The following is a 15,704-nucleotide window of genomic DNA, read 5'->3' on the forward strand; positions in this document are numbered from 1 at the left end:
TCAGCAAGTAATGAAGAAAATGGAAGAGAAGGCAAAATCTGTACAAACAGTTAAGGATTTCTTACAGGTTCTGCCCCCAAGGTTTAGCAGGAACTGGCCTTCCAAAAATTGGTCCTTGCCAGACTCCTCAAAATCTCAGAGAGGCAGGAATAGGCGTTCCAGAGGCAGAATTCAATCCAGAGGAGGTGCCTACAGAGGACGCCAGTGGCAAGGCAATAACCAGCGAGGCACAGACACAACCACTGCCACTGCAACAGGACAATCACAGTGACTTGGCTCTGACACCGCCTACCAGGGAACAAATGGCAGCACCTTTAGGCGGAAAGTTAGCCTTATTTTCAAAAAATTGGCACTATATCACAAAAGACAAGTGGATTTTGCAGACCATAGACCAAGGCTACAGGTTTCACTTCCACACCTTACCAGTAAAAAGAGGAATGCCAAACCTACCTCCAAATCAAAAAACAGAAGCTCTAAAGCAGATAGCTCAATTAACAAAGATGAGAGCTGTGGAAAGAGTACCACTAACAGAACAGGGCAAAGGATTCTACTCCAGACTCTTCCTAGTACCAAGAAAAGAGAAAAATTGGAGACCTATTCTCGATCTGTCCGTCTTAAATACATTCATCATTGTCCCAAAATTCAAAATGCTGACCCTACAGCAACTTCTTCCCATGCTGGGCAAGGAGTGTTGGCTGGTAACTCTAGATCTCAAGGAGGCATACCTGCACGTCCCCATACAACCAAATTGCAGAAGATACCTCAGATTTCTTGCAGGATCAGAGCATTATCAATTCTCAGCATTGCCCTTTGGCTTATCTACTGCCCAGAGTATTCACAAAATGCCTGGCATCAGTAATCGCCATTGCAGGCTACAGGGAATCCAAATTTATCCATACCTGGACGACTGCCTGATACAAGCGGACAACAAAAGCAAGCTGACAAAAGACTTACAAAGAGTCATTTGCTTACTACAAGCCCTGGGATACACAGTCAATTTAAAAAAGTCAAGACTGATACCATCCCAAACAAGAACTTTCTTGGGTGCGGAATTGGACACAGTAAAACAGATGGCATTCCTAACTGCAGAAAAACAAGAACAACTCCCTCTTTACTTCTTGGCATTAACAAAGCAGAACAAACTAACAGCAAGAAAAGTACTGCAGGCCTTGGGCTTCATGGCATCATGCATAATCCTGGTCCCCCATGCCAGACTGCATATGAGAAAGCTACAGTGGTACCTAAAGAATTTATGGTCTCAACACAGGCACAGCTTAGAAGCCGAAATCCCACTAATCCCATGCCTGAAACAAGAGTTCCTATGGTGGGCTCAAGCATGCCAGTCAAACCCAGGCTTGCCCTTCCACAACTTTCAAGCAAGCCAAACCATCACAACGGACGCCTCAGACCTAGGCTGGGGCACACATGCTGGACAAATGCATACAAGGATTATGGACTCCAGACCAGCTGCACCTGCACATAAACCAAAAAGAAATGCTGGCAGTAAAACTAGCAATCCAGAATTTCAGACCATTCCTCAAAGAAGGCCATTTAATGATAAGGACAGACAACACCACAGTCATGTGGTACATCAACAAACAGGGAGGCACTCATTCATACCCTCTATGCAGAATGACTCTGGACCTTTGGAATATGGCTCTGAGCTACAACATCCAGTTACAGGCAATATTTGTACCGGGAAAAGAAAACACCCTAGCAGACATGTTAAGCAGAACTACCTCGGATGCTCACGAATGGATGCTACACCCGGACATCTTCAAGGCCATCATAAAGAAATGGGGAATGCCACAAATAGACCTATTCGCATCCCCACTCAATCACCAGCTCAAAAAATTCTGCACAAGGACATACCACCCACTTGCATGGAAGGTGGACTCCCTATCCTTCAGTTGGAAAGGCCTGACAGCATATGCATTCCCACCTCTTCCTTTGATGCACAAGGTACTACTGAAAATCAAAGAGGAACGTCCAAGGATAATTCTGATAGCTCCAAATTGGCCAAGACAACACTGGTATCCATTGCTGAGGAGCATGTCTCGGGGGAGAACGTGGACACTACCCCTGATGCCTTTGATGTTAACTCAGAACAACTACAACATCATGCATCCAAACCTAAAAACTCTGCAACTGACTGCCTGGAACATCACATAACAGCAACTAACCCAGATTTATCCCAAAGGGTTAAAGACATTATCCTTGAAGCCCGCAGACCTTCAACAAGAAGGAACTATGCAGGAAAATGGAAAAGGTTTGTCATTTGGAGTACTGAAAGAGGAAAAGATGTGTCAAAGATAGATATTGCTAACATCCTGGAGTACTTGGCAGAGCTTCTCCACACAGGCCTGTCCTATTCCTCCATCAAGATACATGCATCAGCTATTTCTGCAGAATACAGCTTCGATCCCCCTGTCTTCTCACATCCTCTACTCAGGCAGTTCCTCAGAGGAATCAAGAATGTAAAACCTCCTAGGAAGCCACCATTGCCAGCATGGGACTTGAACTTTGTGCTAGAAAAATTGACACTCCCTCCATTTGAACCAGCAGCAACAGCAGATCTTCAACACCTATCATGGAAAACTGCTTTCCTACTGGCAATTACTTCAGCAAGAAGGGTTTCGGAACTACAGGCCTTAATGGCAATGCAACCCTTCCTAATCTTCCATCAAGACAGGGTGTCCATGAGAACTAATCCTACATTTATGCCTAAGGTGGTATCCAGAGTGTCTCTAAACCAGGCACTCCACCTACCTACCTTCTTTCCCAATCCACAGAACAGGGGGGAAAGACTGCTGCATACCTTGGATGTACATAGACAGTTACGCTACTACCTGGACAGAACCAAAGGTAACAGAAAAACTGACCAGCTTTTAGTAGCCTATGCAACAGGAAGGGAAGGAAAAGCAATTTCCAAACAGACAATCTCCAAATGGATAGGAAATTGCATAAGATTCTGTTACTCCTACCATGGAAAACAAATTCCACAGAACATAAGACCTCACTCTACAAGGGCTACAGCCACTACCACAGCTTTCTTACGAGGAGTGGCAACCAAGGACATTATTGAGGCGGCTACTTGGACCTCCGTGCATACATTTGCCAAGCATTATAACTTACCTCTATACTCTAGATCCCGAGCAGGTTTTGCCACTGCTGTATTGCAAGGGATCCTAACTACACCATAATTCTTCTTCCTCCTCCCCTAGTTTGGCTATGGTATTCTACCCATTTGTTATGACTGCAGATGCATCCTTGAAGGACATAGTACAGTTTTGTACCTACCATAAATGTAGATGTCCGAACAGGATAACATCTGCAGTCAGGATTACCCACGGTCCTTCCCCTCTGTGGTATTCCTAGGGTATTTACCCTCCTAATAGCTAGCTGGGGGGGATCTCTTATGGTGTATTTGTTTGTATATATGTACATACATGCTTATTTTTTGTGTTTGCCTACCTTTTTTTTTGGAAACATTGGCATTTACCCAAAATTTAGCTTTCCAAGAAGGCAACTGGCATCTGGGGCAAGAAACACTGAGGAAAATGGCGTCGGCTGATGCCTTTATACCCGAAGACCAGCAGAGATGACGTCGGGCGAAGTGCGACACCAGCCGAGGCCAGACCCAGACTTTGGAATCCGGCCGACCGAAGGGCTGCCTGACGACAGGACAACCCTTTGTTATGACTGCAGATGCTATCCTGTTCGAACATCTACATTTATGGTAGGTACAAAACTGTACTTTATGGCCTTAGATGACTGGTTGAAAGAACAGTGCATGGCTAAAGCTCAGACTCTGCTGAACCTTCCTAGCTTAAATTCAGCCACAGTCTTCACTGGGCCATCTGTACTCCTGAGGATGTGACTTGTACAGTGGAATATAACAGGTCACTAACTTTAGAGTCAAAATGTGCTAATGAACCTTTTTTGCTGTTAGACCCTTACTGTGGAACCCTGAAGTGGACATTTCCCACCAGTCTTCTTGTGAGTTTCTCTTTGTACAGCTCAACTGTTTGCATCTCTGAAGAGAGAAACTTCAGTAGGAGCTCTTGTAGACATCCACTTTATTCCAGGAATGGTCTTAGTGATGAGGCTCCACATTAACTTGGAGGTGGGAGTATCTTCTTGGCCCTGATGGCCTTGGAGACAAATCTGATTTGGGCCATCTCTGTAACTAGTCTGAGACTCAGTCTGTCAGATAGTATCTAAGAGGCAAAGGGGCAGCAGATTTTACCCTTGTGCTGGACAGTGGTGATCTTATGGCAGTGGGAGAAAGACAGAGTATCACATCTGAGGCAGTGAATGTACACTCAGGGTTGCTGTGCCAGTGTTCTGCTAGAGGTGCAGATTCAGGCACCATACCTTATCAGGGTGTTCTGGAAGTTGGACATTCAATAAATTGACCTTTTTGCCACTCACAAAATCTGGTTCTTCCCCTTCAGTTAGGCACAGCAGGGCAATGGGAACATAGGTGTAGACATGTTGTTCTCTCATCTGCAGTTTGGGCACTTCTTGTATGCATTCCTGCTGATACAACAAGGAAGGAAAGAAAGAGAGAAATTACCATAGTCTCTTAGTGATATGGCCAAGGCCTCTTAGTGATATGGCCAGGGTCTCTTAGTGATATGGCCAAGGTATCTTAGTGATATGGCCAAAGCCACTTAGTGATATGGCCAAGAAGAGTTTGAGTTCAGGCTGTCAGATCCCTAATAATACAGGACAAATATTGATCATCAGTCCACAGCTTTACCGACTATTACTGTGTCAACGTCAGCTGTGGGAGTCAAAGTTAATTTTGGAAAACAGTGATACAGGACTAAGCTTTCTAAGTTCTTTACATGTGCAGTCCTCTGGCTCCTCCCACCTTTATGGTTACTGCATAGAATTTAACCCAACTAGGGACACATCATGGAAGATTATTGATGTTAGAAATACAATCATATAACATCAGTTGAAGTGAAAGTAGTCCCTTCTTGGTGGATGAGGAATACCTTCTCTCATGTCTTTGTGAATGGGGTCTGTTGCACCATTCACAGCTGCTGGAATTCTCTTTGAGATTGCCATGTATATACTTGTATGTTACTTGTTTAAAAATGTAAGTGTCAGATCTCCATTGTTATTACTTGATACATAGTAAGGTGCAGGGCAGTGAAGAGGCAAAGTGGCTAGCTCAAGGATACATATACTTGTGTAGCTAGTGGGTTATTTCATGGCACACATGGGCATCCAAACATGGAATCTTCCAAGTGCGTGTCAGATTCTGAATAAAAGTGAAATGGAGTCCAACCAAATACCCATCAAAGCGGGTCCTGTCATAGGTCAGATGATACTGTCAGAACATATGTATTAGTTTACTGCTTAGCAGCAGCAGCAAGAGAGCTTTCCAGAAAAATTAAGAAAGCTGTAATCCTCCCAGTTGAATGGCTAAAAGTCTGAATTTTGCAAATAAGATGCACACTTTAGAGGAAAGAGAAACTTTTGAGCAAATGCCAGTTAGAAAGGCAGCATGGTTAAATTAAAATAACATAATGAAATTAGTGACTAAACAGACAGTTGTTAAGAAGTCAAGAATAAGAAGTGGTAAGAGTGCTGTAGTCTTTTAGAAAACATTGCAAGGGATAAGAAAGAAGGTAATTTGAATACCAGAGAAGGTGGCTTTAAAGAGAATTCCCTCAGAGTAGAGGGACAGGACCACTGGGATACCCCAGGGCTTGAAGCATAGGCCATTGCTGTTTCATTCATTCATGTCCAATATCATGACAGGTATGGAGAATAAGATTTGCTTTTTTGACACAGAGGGTGGAGCATTAATACAGGATGTTGGTGCTGTCTAGAAAGCGAAATCAGAAAGTTTGGTAGAAAAGTGGTAGCTAAAGTTCAGTACGAACAGGTACAGAGTGAGTCACTTGGGTTAAGAACCTTGGGACAGAATATGAATTAGGAGTGTGTACGCTGACAAGCACAGGACAGTAAAAGGCCCTTCGCATATTAATCACTGTTGAACTTTCCAGAGCATGGTAAACAGGGAGTGGCAAATGCACACAGGATATTGTGTTGAATCTCAAGGATGATTATTGCAAGATCTGTATGGCTGCCAGGTATTTTTCTTCCCCAAGCAGACTTTAGAAAATTTTCCCTCATCTAGACCATAAATGTTGGATGAGTAACTAGAAAGAGAGAGAGCTGGGAACATATTTTTTTGGCTGTGTAATGAGCTGACACATTTTAAAAACTCTCTATAGAAAGTATTTTGTCAGAAGTATTGGGGGAGTAAATGGCTGTAAGGATATGATTTTTTGAAACAGTATCTGAATTACGTAGACAATAAGACCTTAAGTTAAATTCTACTGGCTCTCAAAAAAGCAATTACTGGAAGTGGAAATCAGCATATAAAGCAGCTGCACTTGAAGTACTGAATATTGTATAGGAGATAAAAAAATCAGAAGTGGGATCTTTAGAAAAGAGAATTAACAAATCCCATAGAAATAAAAGGAATTTGTGAGAATAATACACACTAAATAATGTCCAGGATGTGGAGGAGTAAGCTTTAAGGAATGCAGGAATTGATCAATTTATGTAATGTTGGACTGAATGACAGTTGTTATAAAGAAAGAAAGTATAGATAATGTGTAAATGAAAAAAAATGTTATTTTTTTGTATTAATGTATGTGTGCCTATGTCACAAGTGGTAAATGAATAAAAATATAAAAAAAATATATATCAGTATGAGGTTACTGTTCCTGCACCCAAGTGAGTTGCAGTCTCGTATGACAAATGCATCACTGGTGGGTTGGGAAGCCCACCTGCACTTATTGACACAGGGAAATTGCATCCCCAAGAAAGAGACACCATAGTATCCAATGAGCTAAATGCAGTGTTTGCTACTCTTCAAGCTTTGGAAAGGATGTGATCATAGTTCCTCAGTTGCTCTTCTCAGTCAATCGAGCCATGGTATTTTACATGAACAAAGAGGGTGGCATGCATCCAGACACCTCTGCCGAGAAATGATGCTGATCTGGCAGTAGGTCACAGACCAGAGAATCTGTTTCTTCAGTCATGGTTCCAATTCTCTCCTGGAGATGAGGATAAGGGAAGCCTATAAGGTCAAGATCTTTCAGGAGTGGTGCAGTCTGGCGAGAGTAAGCTCTTCCTAACACAAAAGAGCATTGTCTTTCCACAGTTCTGTTGACCTTTAGAACAAGGGAGATGTATTTGTGGACATATTCTCCTTCCACTGGGAGGAAATGTTCCTGTATAGCTTTATATCTTTTCTTTCCATTTTGTGCCTTCTAGTAAAATTCAATGAAGAAAGATCAAAGGTTATCATCTTCACCTTCTGGTCACCAAGAATGGTAAAGTTTCAGACTGTAAAGTCCCAAGTAGTAACAAAACCTATCACAACAAAAAAGAAAATGGTGTTGGAACCAGTTTCACCTCTGGGCATAGTCTCTCCATTAGACAGGCAGTTTCTGCTGGATTTATGGCAGCAGTCTTGGAAGTGAGTGAAGTTGTCTGGAGTTTTGTATTTATCAGATATACTCTGTTAGGTAGTAGAGGATTTATAATTATTTTTTTATTATGCAGGTAAGTGAACCAGTCCACAAAAGCATTGTTTCATTTGCAGGCTGTTTTTAGGATACACTACTTACAATTTTTGCTTTGTTTTATTATCAATGAATTCATAGCTGAAAATGTCCATGACCTTTAAATAAACAAATAGAAATGTACATATGGTCATCCATTTGTTAATATGTAAATCACTAATCTAAGTGCATGCTTTTGGTGCAGATATTACGGACTGTGGATGTGGTTCCCAGAGCTGTTTAAGCAGATTGAAGAGACTGGAGGATCTCCCTGTTCTAATGGATTCCATTCATCAGCCTCCAAGACCACAGAAAATGTTACTTGTTACCCTGTAAATACTTCAGGTACGTACATAAAAACGTGTGAAAAATAGCAGCTGCTGGTCCTTAGAAAGCAAAGTGAAATTAAAGCATGCAGATATATTGCAAGCTGGAATATAATACTGGGATAATCCTTTTTTAAACATTTTGCAGCAAGTAACCATGACAGTGATCTGTTATGTAGCAAGGTTAACTTTATTTAGATAAAACGTAGCATGGAAAACAACAGAAAGGGACACATATTCAGAGGTGTACTGTCCTTCCTTTTCTTAAATATGAAAATGATATATAAAGAAAATGAAAAAATACAGAAAAAACTCAACTGACTTCAGTGGTTAGAGTAGTTAATGATACAGACTATGCAACATATTCTGAGAGATTAGCGTTAGGGACAAAACTTCTTGTTGTTCTGTATACAGGCTTGGTCTTTTAAAAAGAGAAAACCAAAATAATGCCATTTTGGGAGTTGCACTCCTTTTCATGCCTGGTCTTTTTAAAACTCCCTAAGGTAATATTGGTATGGGATATATGGGGGGGGGTGCCCTTTAAAAGTCCAAGCACCTTATGATGCTTTTAGGGGATATTAGTGGTCAGTATGTCTAGGTAGCAGGGTTGGGGAGGAGCAGACCCTCTTTTTCACATTGGGGAGAATGCTTTAAAGATGTAAGGTAGTTTTCAGAATTTGCCTTTGCTGTTTTTAACTGGAGTCACACTTTTTTGAAGTGTTGGGACTTGGCAGTACCTGTTCTTACTTTTCAGACAGGAAGGCAGTGTTTGGATCACACACACACACACACACACACACACACACACACACACACACATATATATATATATATATATATATATATATATATATATATATATATATATATATATGCTGTTGTAATTTAAGATGACTTCATGTGTCCCTTGACATTTGCAGCAGTGAACCAAACACTACATAAGAGAGAATGAGAAGGAGTGGATGCAGGATACACTGTTGTTCAACCGTACCAAATTACTCGGTATTTGCCATTTTTGAAGGCAAAATAATGGGGTGCCATGAATTTCCGAGTGGCCCCTTCACTTCCCAATTTTTTTAAATGAAATGTCTTTAGGCATGGAACAGTTTTGAGAGTTGAGAGTGCTGCCGAGCCAGAAAGCTAATCTGCCATTAGACACACTGGAGTTAGAAAGTTTTCTATGCATTTGACAAATTCCTGCAAGTGGGAAAATATGATATTTTTATGTCAGTACTATTCTTTCAACATGTAAAAGACACGTTCAAGAAGTTGGAAATAACTGCTAAACAACAATGAGAAATATTTTTGAAATGTTTAATATCGTATGAGCATGTACCGTTCCTTAAGTTATATACATACAATATAAAATGCTTGCAACGAGTGAGTCTGCATTAAATATATTTAGCTGAAAGGGCAGTAAAATCGATTTCGCAGCCAGTAGTGAGGCAAGTATTTCCAATTGAGATTTCTCATCTCACAAGAATTGTGGAAGAGGGAGTGGTAAGTTATTCTTTCAAGCAATACATGAGGAAGTTTGCGGCACTGAAGTATTATACACCTCAAGACATTGCAGCCAGTAGGTGGCTCTATCAGGGCTGAATCCTTGACCTCCCTTCACAAGATGAGAGGAAATAAAGGCGTTCTTAATACTAATTTGCATTAAATCGCAAAAGTTGCAAGTAAAATTAACATTAATTAGCAATGATTGGAAGTGTCATTTAAGTAAGTAAAGGTAAGTTGAGCAATGCAAACAAACTTGTTTCATTCCAGCAAAACTTTACAAGTTTTGTCCTTCAGTTTAATTTTTACATAGGAAGTAGTGGGTACCAAATATTTAAAATCCCTAGTAAGTTTCAAAGGTCGTACGTGCAGTGCCTGTGTGTTACTGACATCATTTATCACCAAAGGGTACAATAAAGTGAAAGAAAAAAGGCATTATGCATTTGTATACTTCACAACATGTCTATAATCACAGACTAATAATGTCATTACTGAATAATGCAACTTCCCATTGACTAGGGAGTCCCACATAGATAACTGCAAATTAAAGGGAATCAAACCGCTGTAGTCAGGACACCCAAGCTGTTCTTGTGCTGTGGCCTGTGGGTCTACCTTTGGGCACTGTTTAGAACTTGGGTAGCTGTCCCTGCTATCTGCATAGTAGAAACCTAGCCCACATACTTTTAAAATGCTAAAGTGAAGAGGAAAGTTTAATAACCACACAGATGATGATCTGATTCCGAAATCAGATGTCACCGAGTTAAACCCATTAAATTAATAGCACATACAGGGTCGGGGGAAAGTTTCTTTATTCCCTTACAGGCAGACGTGTGCAGTAAGTAAGTTATGGCAATGAAAACTTTTACCGTCTTTGTATGCAATTTCAGAGCGATTCAATTAATGCAGTCAGAGAGCTTTCCAAGTGTTATGATAATTAAGTTAAATGAGTACTTTGTAAAATACTCACTAATCTAGCATATTGGCATCAACTTCCCTCCCCACCGCCTTCATTTTGCTCAGCCCTCCTGAATATTCGTATGAGCTCACACCAATGCGTTCCTTCCTAATTGCACAGTGGAATGGATCTCAGAGGAAAGTAAATTGCCATAGACTGAAGTAAAATAACATATTCCAGATACAGCAGCATGCTGAAATGAGACACTTGCCATCAAACACAGTGTGGCACCTGTTTAGAAAGGGTGAAAAATCTTTATTGTTAAAGCTTTTCTGGAAAAACTGAATCTTGTTATCACCTAAGGCCTTACGTGAAATTTCAGGAGAAATGTTACAGGAAAAGGTGTAAGGAGTTTATCCCACTCTGGACTGTTTTACCATCTTGTTGAGTTGTGTAGTGTAAAGTTGGGCCTGGCACAGAGCGCTGTGTTTAAAACTGGGGTTGTTTATAAGATAACGGAGTAACGGAATAACTTGTTCATATGCAAGAGGTGTTTTAAAGAAATAAGAACTCTGTATTTCCACTTTTTTGATGCTTTCTGTTATTGCCTGGATTTGTGACTACTTTTTAGTTTTGATTTACAGCTCTTTGCGAACTGAGGTTAGCCAAAATGTTAATTTCAGGATTCAAAGCAGAATTGTTGGTATACAAATTTTAAGACTAGGGATTTGATATATTGTTAATGAAAATTATTGAAGATTTTGTATTTTAAAGACTGGCAGACTAGTGTAGGTCCCAAGAAATGTCTCCTAGCTCTCAGATATCCAAACCTTTTATGAATAGTGTTGTCATAACTACCACAAAGTTGGGTGATATATGCATGTTATTTTTCTATACACTTACACTAAGCAATTTGAAATCTTGTGGAAGCTTAGGTAAAGATGTGGAGTTCAGGCAGACTATAGCTGAAGAATAAAATTGCATTTGTTGACAAAATTCTGGTTTGGGGAGAGAGCAGATGAACTGTGTTTGTGGGGGGGGGGTTAATAAATAATGAATTTTATCGCAAACGTATATGTCAGCTGCTAGATTTTCAGTAGCCATCTCAGTGGTATCAGGGCAGCATCATTCAGAAAAAAATGGACTTGTATGAGCTTGCTACCTGTGTGCGGCACTCCCTCATTCCTGGGGTGCTACTTGCTGTATCTGAAATTGCTGTGGCACATAAGCCATTATATACTCTGAACAGTTGCCACTTGTCCTTTCTTTAGTCCTGACTCCTGAATCCAATAAAAAAATTCTTAAGATGCCCCATATTAACACAACGTTAACACAGGGGATTGAGTGGATGTTGGAGGTTGTCTGTTTTTCAGTGTGCATTTGAAAGTTGGTATCCCACAATCCCACCGGAGTGGGTGGGGATACATAATTATGTATGCAAATTTTATGTTAATCAGCATACAGATTTGTGCCTATTTTTCATGGGCATCTGTCCTGATTTTTAATGTTTCCAGGTTGAGAGGTATGACTGTTGTTGCCCCCAAAGTATTTGTGAATGGAGCGGCTGAATCAGCAGTTTAGATTATCATGTCCTCAATGAGTTCCAAGCAAACTACTGTTTACCCACACTGATACAGTGTCAGTTGTTGTACTGAAACAGATAAAGATTAACTAACCTTCCCTGCCCAGAAAAAGTAGGAATTAGTATTTAACAGAGAGTTTCAAGTGAAGTGGTCAGAAGACATAGGTAAGTTGTAAGTCTAGAAACTAAATGAAAATCTGCCAAAATTAGAATATTTTTTTTTATGTAATACTGTCACAGACAGAATTTAAGACAGTGAGTTTATGGTGTTACAGAGGTGATTTTGCACAGTATGTTAAACATTTTCATTTTAAAATGTCTGTCTTTCAGTAGACTCATTTTAAGACATTCCCCTGTACCATGTGGTTTTTCGTTGTGTAATTCTCCCCTGAAATATGTTTCTTTGATCGTTATACAAAATCACCATTCTGAACAGAAGTATTCCTTGGTAATGCTAGAGTTCGTGAGCTGTGCACCACAGGATGGTAAGTTGTAAGATAGAGACCAGATAAATCATTTTAAGAAATTGCAAGCAAGTGTTCACTAAAGGCTCATGATTTCTGGTAATGGTCAGAAGTTCAGGTCCACATTATTGTTCTGCACTTTGCAAGGCCCACTTCATGTGTACATCCGTAGCATTGCTTTAATTCCATCCTGAGTTATACCTCTGCATTCAATGCATTTAGTCATGTTTTTGAGTTAAACTGTAAAGTGTCACTAAAATAGTATGTGTGGTAGGATTCTCACAAATACAAACGAAAATAAAATAAAAATAAAGGTCACCAAAGAACATGAACAAAAGGCTTTTATTTCCAAGGAACACACCTGAGTGCTTTTATCTTAAAGTAAAGACTTCTTCACAGTGTCAGAAAACTAAAACCACTGCAATATATACACACACCCAGAAGCAACATCAGTCAAAGAGTACAATTAATCAACTACCATGTTAACATTAAAATACTAATCAAACTGTGCTTTGACAATAAACTAACTAAGACATAATGCTGATCATAATCATGAGACATAAATAAACAAGGATAAAACTGGCCAAAACATGAATAAAGGCATAAACAAGTATAATAAAAAACGGGGAATATTGCCTTGTAGTAAAATAATAAGGTTTAAAAAACTAAACCTTAGCAGCTCTAATCTTTAATATACTAGAAATGGAAGTACTATTGTTAATGCCAGGCAAAAGAGTAGCATTAAACCTCAGTTGCCAGCATAATTCTTTGTAATACAAGGTAACATCTAAATACCCACTTAAAGGTGACAGAAAAACCCTATCGACGGCAAAAAAGGTGAATTTTTTAAAATTAAAACACACCTGGAAATGACGAAACAAGTCATTAGTCCCCTTTTTCTTACCAATATCATAAAGATGCTGACTAATCCTGTCCCTCAACCTCTTTTTGTTTTACCAACATAAAAGGCCTTGCATGAAGAGCATAAAGCTAAATAAACTAAGTGCATGGTATTACAATTCACCTTCCCTGGACTGGGAACCAAACAACCATAATGATGGACAACAGCATATGGTACAGTATGAATAAACCCACAAGCCTTACAACATTCACATTTCTGCATTAAACTAAGAGTCCACATAGCTCTACCCATTCCTGATCCAAAAATACCTTCAAATTTCTCCCTTTAGAATAAGCAATAATGGGAAAATACCCCAGTTCTTTTTTCAGCTTCATGGTAGTTGATTAATTGTATTCTTTGACATATTGATTCTGGGTGTGTGTATATATTGTAGTGGTTTTAGTTTTCTGACGTTCTGACGAAGTCTTTATTTTAAGACAAAAGTGCTCAGTTGTATTCCTTGGAAATAAAAGCCTTTGTTCGTGTTCTTTGGTAAGTTTTATTTTATTTTATTTTCGTTTATATTTGTGTGTTTTTACTGGTTTATTGGTTTTGTCGCAGTTGAGCATGGATTGTTGGCAGTGTTTCCTTATGGCGTTTCCTAGAGATCTTACCTTGCTGATCTAGCAGATTTCTAAGTACGCTTCCCCACAAACTAATGCAGTTGTTGATGGGATTTCCAGCCAGGAATTATTTTCCAGTACTGTTCGTGCTAATCTGCAGGTCCTGCCAAATGTTGGTTTGAATTCTTCTGGTTGCCCTAACAACCTTCAGTTGGTACTTGCTGTCACAGAAGTGGATTTAGACTTGTGGTTACATTCATCTGTTCCTGTTTTTTTGGAACAATCCAACCTGTTTGCTGCTGATATATGGAGTTCTCTAAAAGATATTGAAAAGAAGCTGTTAAAGGTAGGAAGTCTGCAATTAGAGAACTGGTATTTTGTTCACTGCATTTGTGAGAATATCGAAACGAAGGGTTTGAGAACTTGGAAGTGTCAAACAGAGTGGAGATGGACCCGGATCTGTATCATGAGATTGTCAAACTCTACAATGATGCTAGTATTGCCCTTTTAAAGCTTTTGATAAAGGAAAATGAGTGTAAAATTGGTATTCTAGATGCAAAGCTTAGGGCGCCGAACTAAACCATTCGTAATGACTTGTTCTTTCCGGGCATTAAGCAGCAATTCTTTGAAACATTTACTAAAATTGACTCTAATATTTCTGATATTAAGAAATGCAAAATATATAAATAAGAAAGGGAAAGGACTGAGTATGAACATGTGAAAGCTTATTTTGTCCAACGTTTTGTCAGGGGAAGTAGAAATGTTTCATTTAGAAATAATGTGGACTCTGTTAGAGACTCTTCAGCTGCTGGTGATATTGTTGATGACAGTGTTGAAGAAGAGTTTTTTTGGAACCCTCACTGGTCAGGCAGTCCAAGAGACTGGCCATTAGATCTCAGGATTACAACTATGGTTCACGAGCCAGTCTGAAACCCAACACAGAGGATCTTTCTACAATCGATGAGGGAAGGGCAGAGGATGAGGCAGACATCGACTCTATGCAAATGCGGTTGTCATTTGTAAATGGACAGTAATGATGCAGACTCTTTTAAAATTTAAATTTTATCCAGTATTGAGTGGCCTGAAGATGTTATGTCCATTTTCAAAAAAGGATTTTCCTTTATACCTAGTTTTAATTTGGACATAGTGCAGGCTTTGATTAAGTTGAAACTACTTTACAAAAATTGTAATTTGAAACTGTATTTTGCTGAAAGAAATGTTGTTACTAATGATACTGGTGTTGGACTCCACTTACCACCCATGAACCCTTTTGTTTTGCTTTTTGAAAGATTATGTGAATATCAGTTTTGACTGATATATAAAAAAATAGAAAAATATTGGTTGACAGTTTGTCATTGGTTGAAAGGGAGCTTTTTCGGAGTTTGGCCCTCGATAGGAGCATCCACATTATGAACCCGGATAAAGGTGGTGGGGAGGTTATTATGGATAGTACTAGTTATTCCTTGAAAATGATTTAACTTATGGCTAATGAGAACATGTATGTGAGGGTGTCTTTAAATGAGATCAACATGACTTTTGCCAGACTGGATGTTTTATTGTTGGATATGGTTATGCAGGATGAATTGTGTCATGATGTCAGGGAATTTCTGAATATAGACAAAAACAAGTTGGTATACATCTTTGGTATATCAAAGATTCATAAGGCTGCTCACAATCCTCCCCTCTAACCTATTGTCTCTGCCAAGGTTTCCAAGACAGAGCCCTTGGCTAAATATGTGGACTTTCAATGTAACTCCATATTGGAGGTAGAAAAGCGCATTCTTAAGGATTCTTGGAATTTACTGGAGAATTTGCAGTCCCTGGATTTTTTGAATAGTGTTACGTTTATTACGGTTGATGTGGTAGAGCTTTTTA

General features: G+C 39.5%; 1 protein-coding gene across 1 annotated transcript in view; it reads left to right on the top strand.

Moving 5' to 3' along the window:
- LOC122806959 (synaptic vesicle glycoprotein 2C-like) overlaps positions 1-15,704 on the top strand; it is a 419,490-nt gene that overhangs the window by 268,538 nt on the left and 135,248 nt on the right. Inside the window, exon 10 of the mRNA XM_044077810.1 lies at positions 7,804-7,943. Coding sequence (XP_043933745.1) covers positions 7,804-7,943 — 140 coding nt within the window. The remainder of the gene's footprint in view (positions 1-7,803; positions 7,944-15,704) is intronic.

This window comes from Protopterus annectens, chromosome 7.part0, assembly GCF_019279795.1.
Source record: "Protopterus annectens isolate FY-2018-M chromosome 7.part0, PAN1.0, whole genome shotgun sequence".
NCBI lineage: Eukaryota > Metazoa > Chordata > Ceratodontiformes > Protopteridae > Protopterus > Protopterus annectens.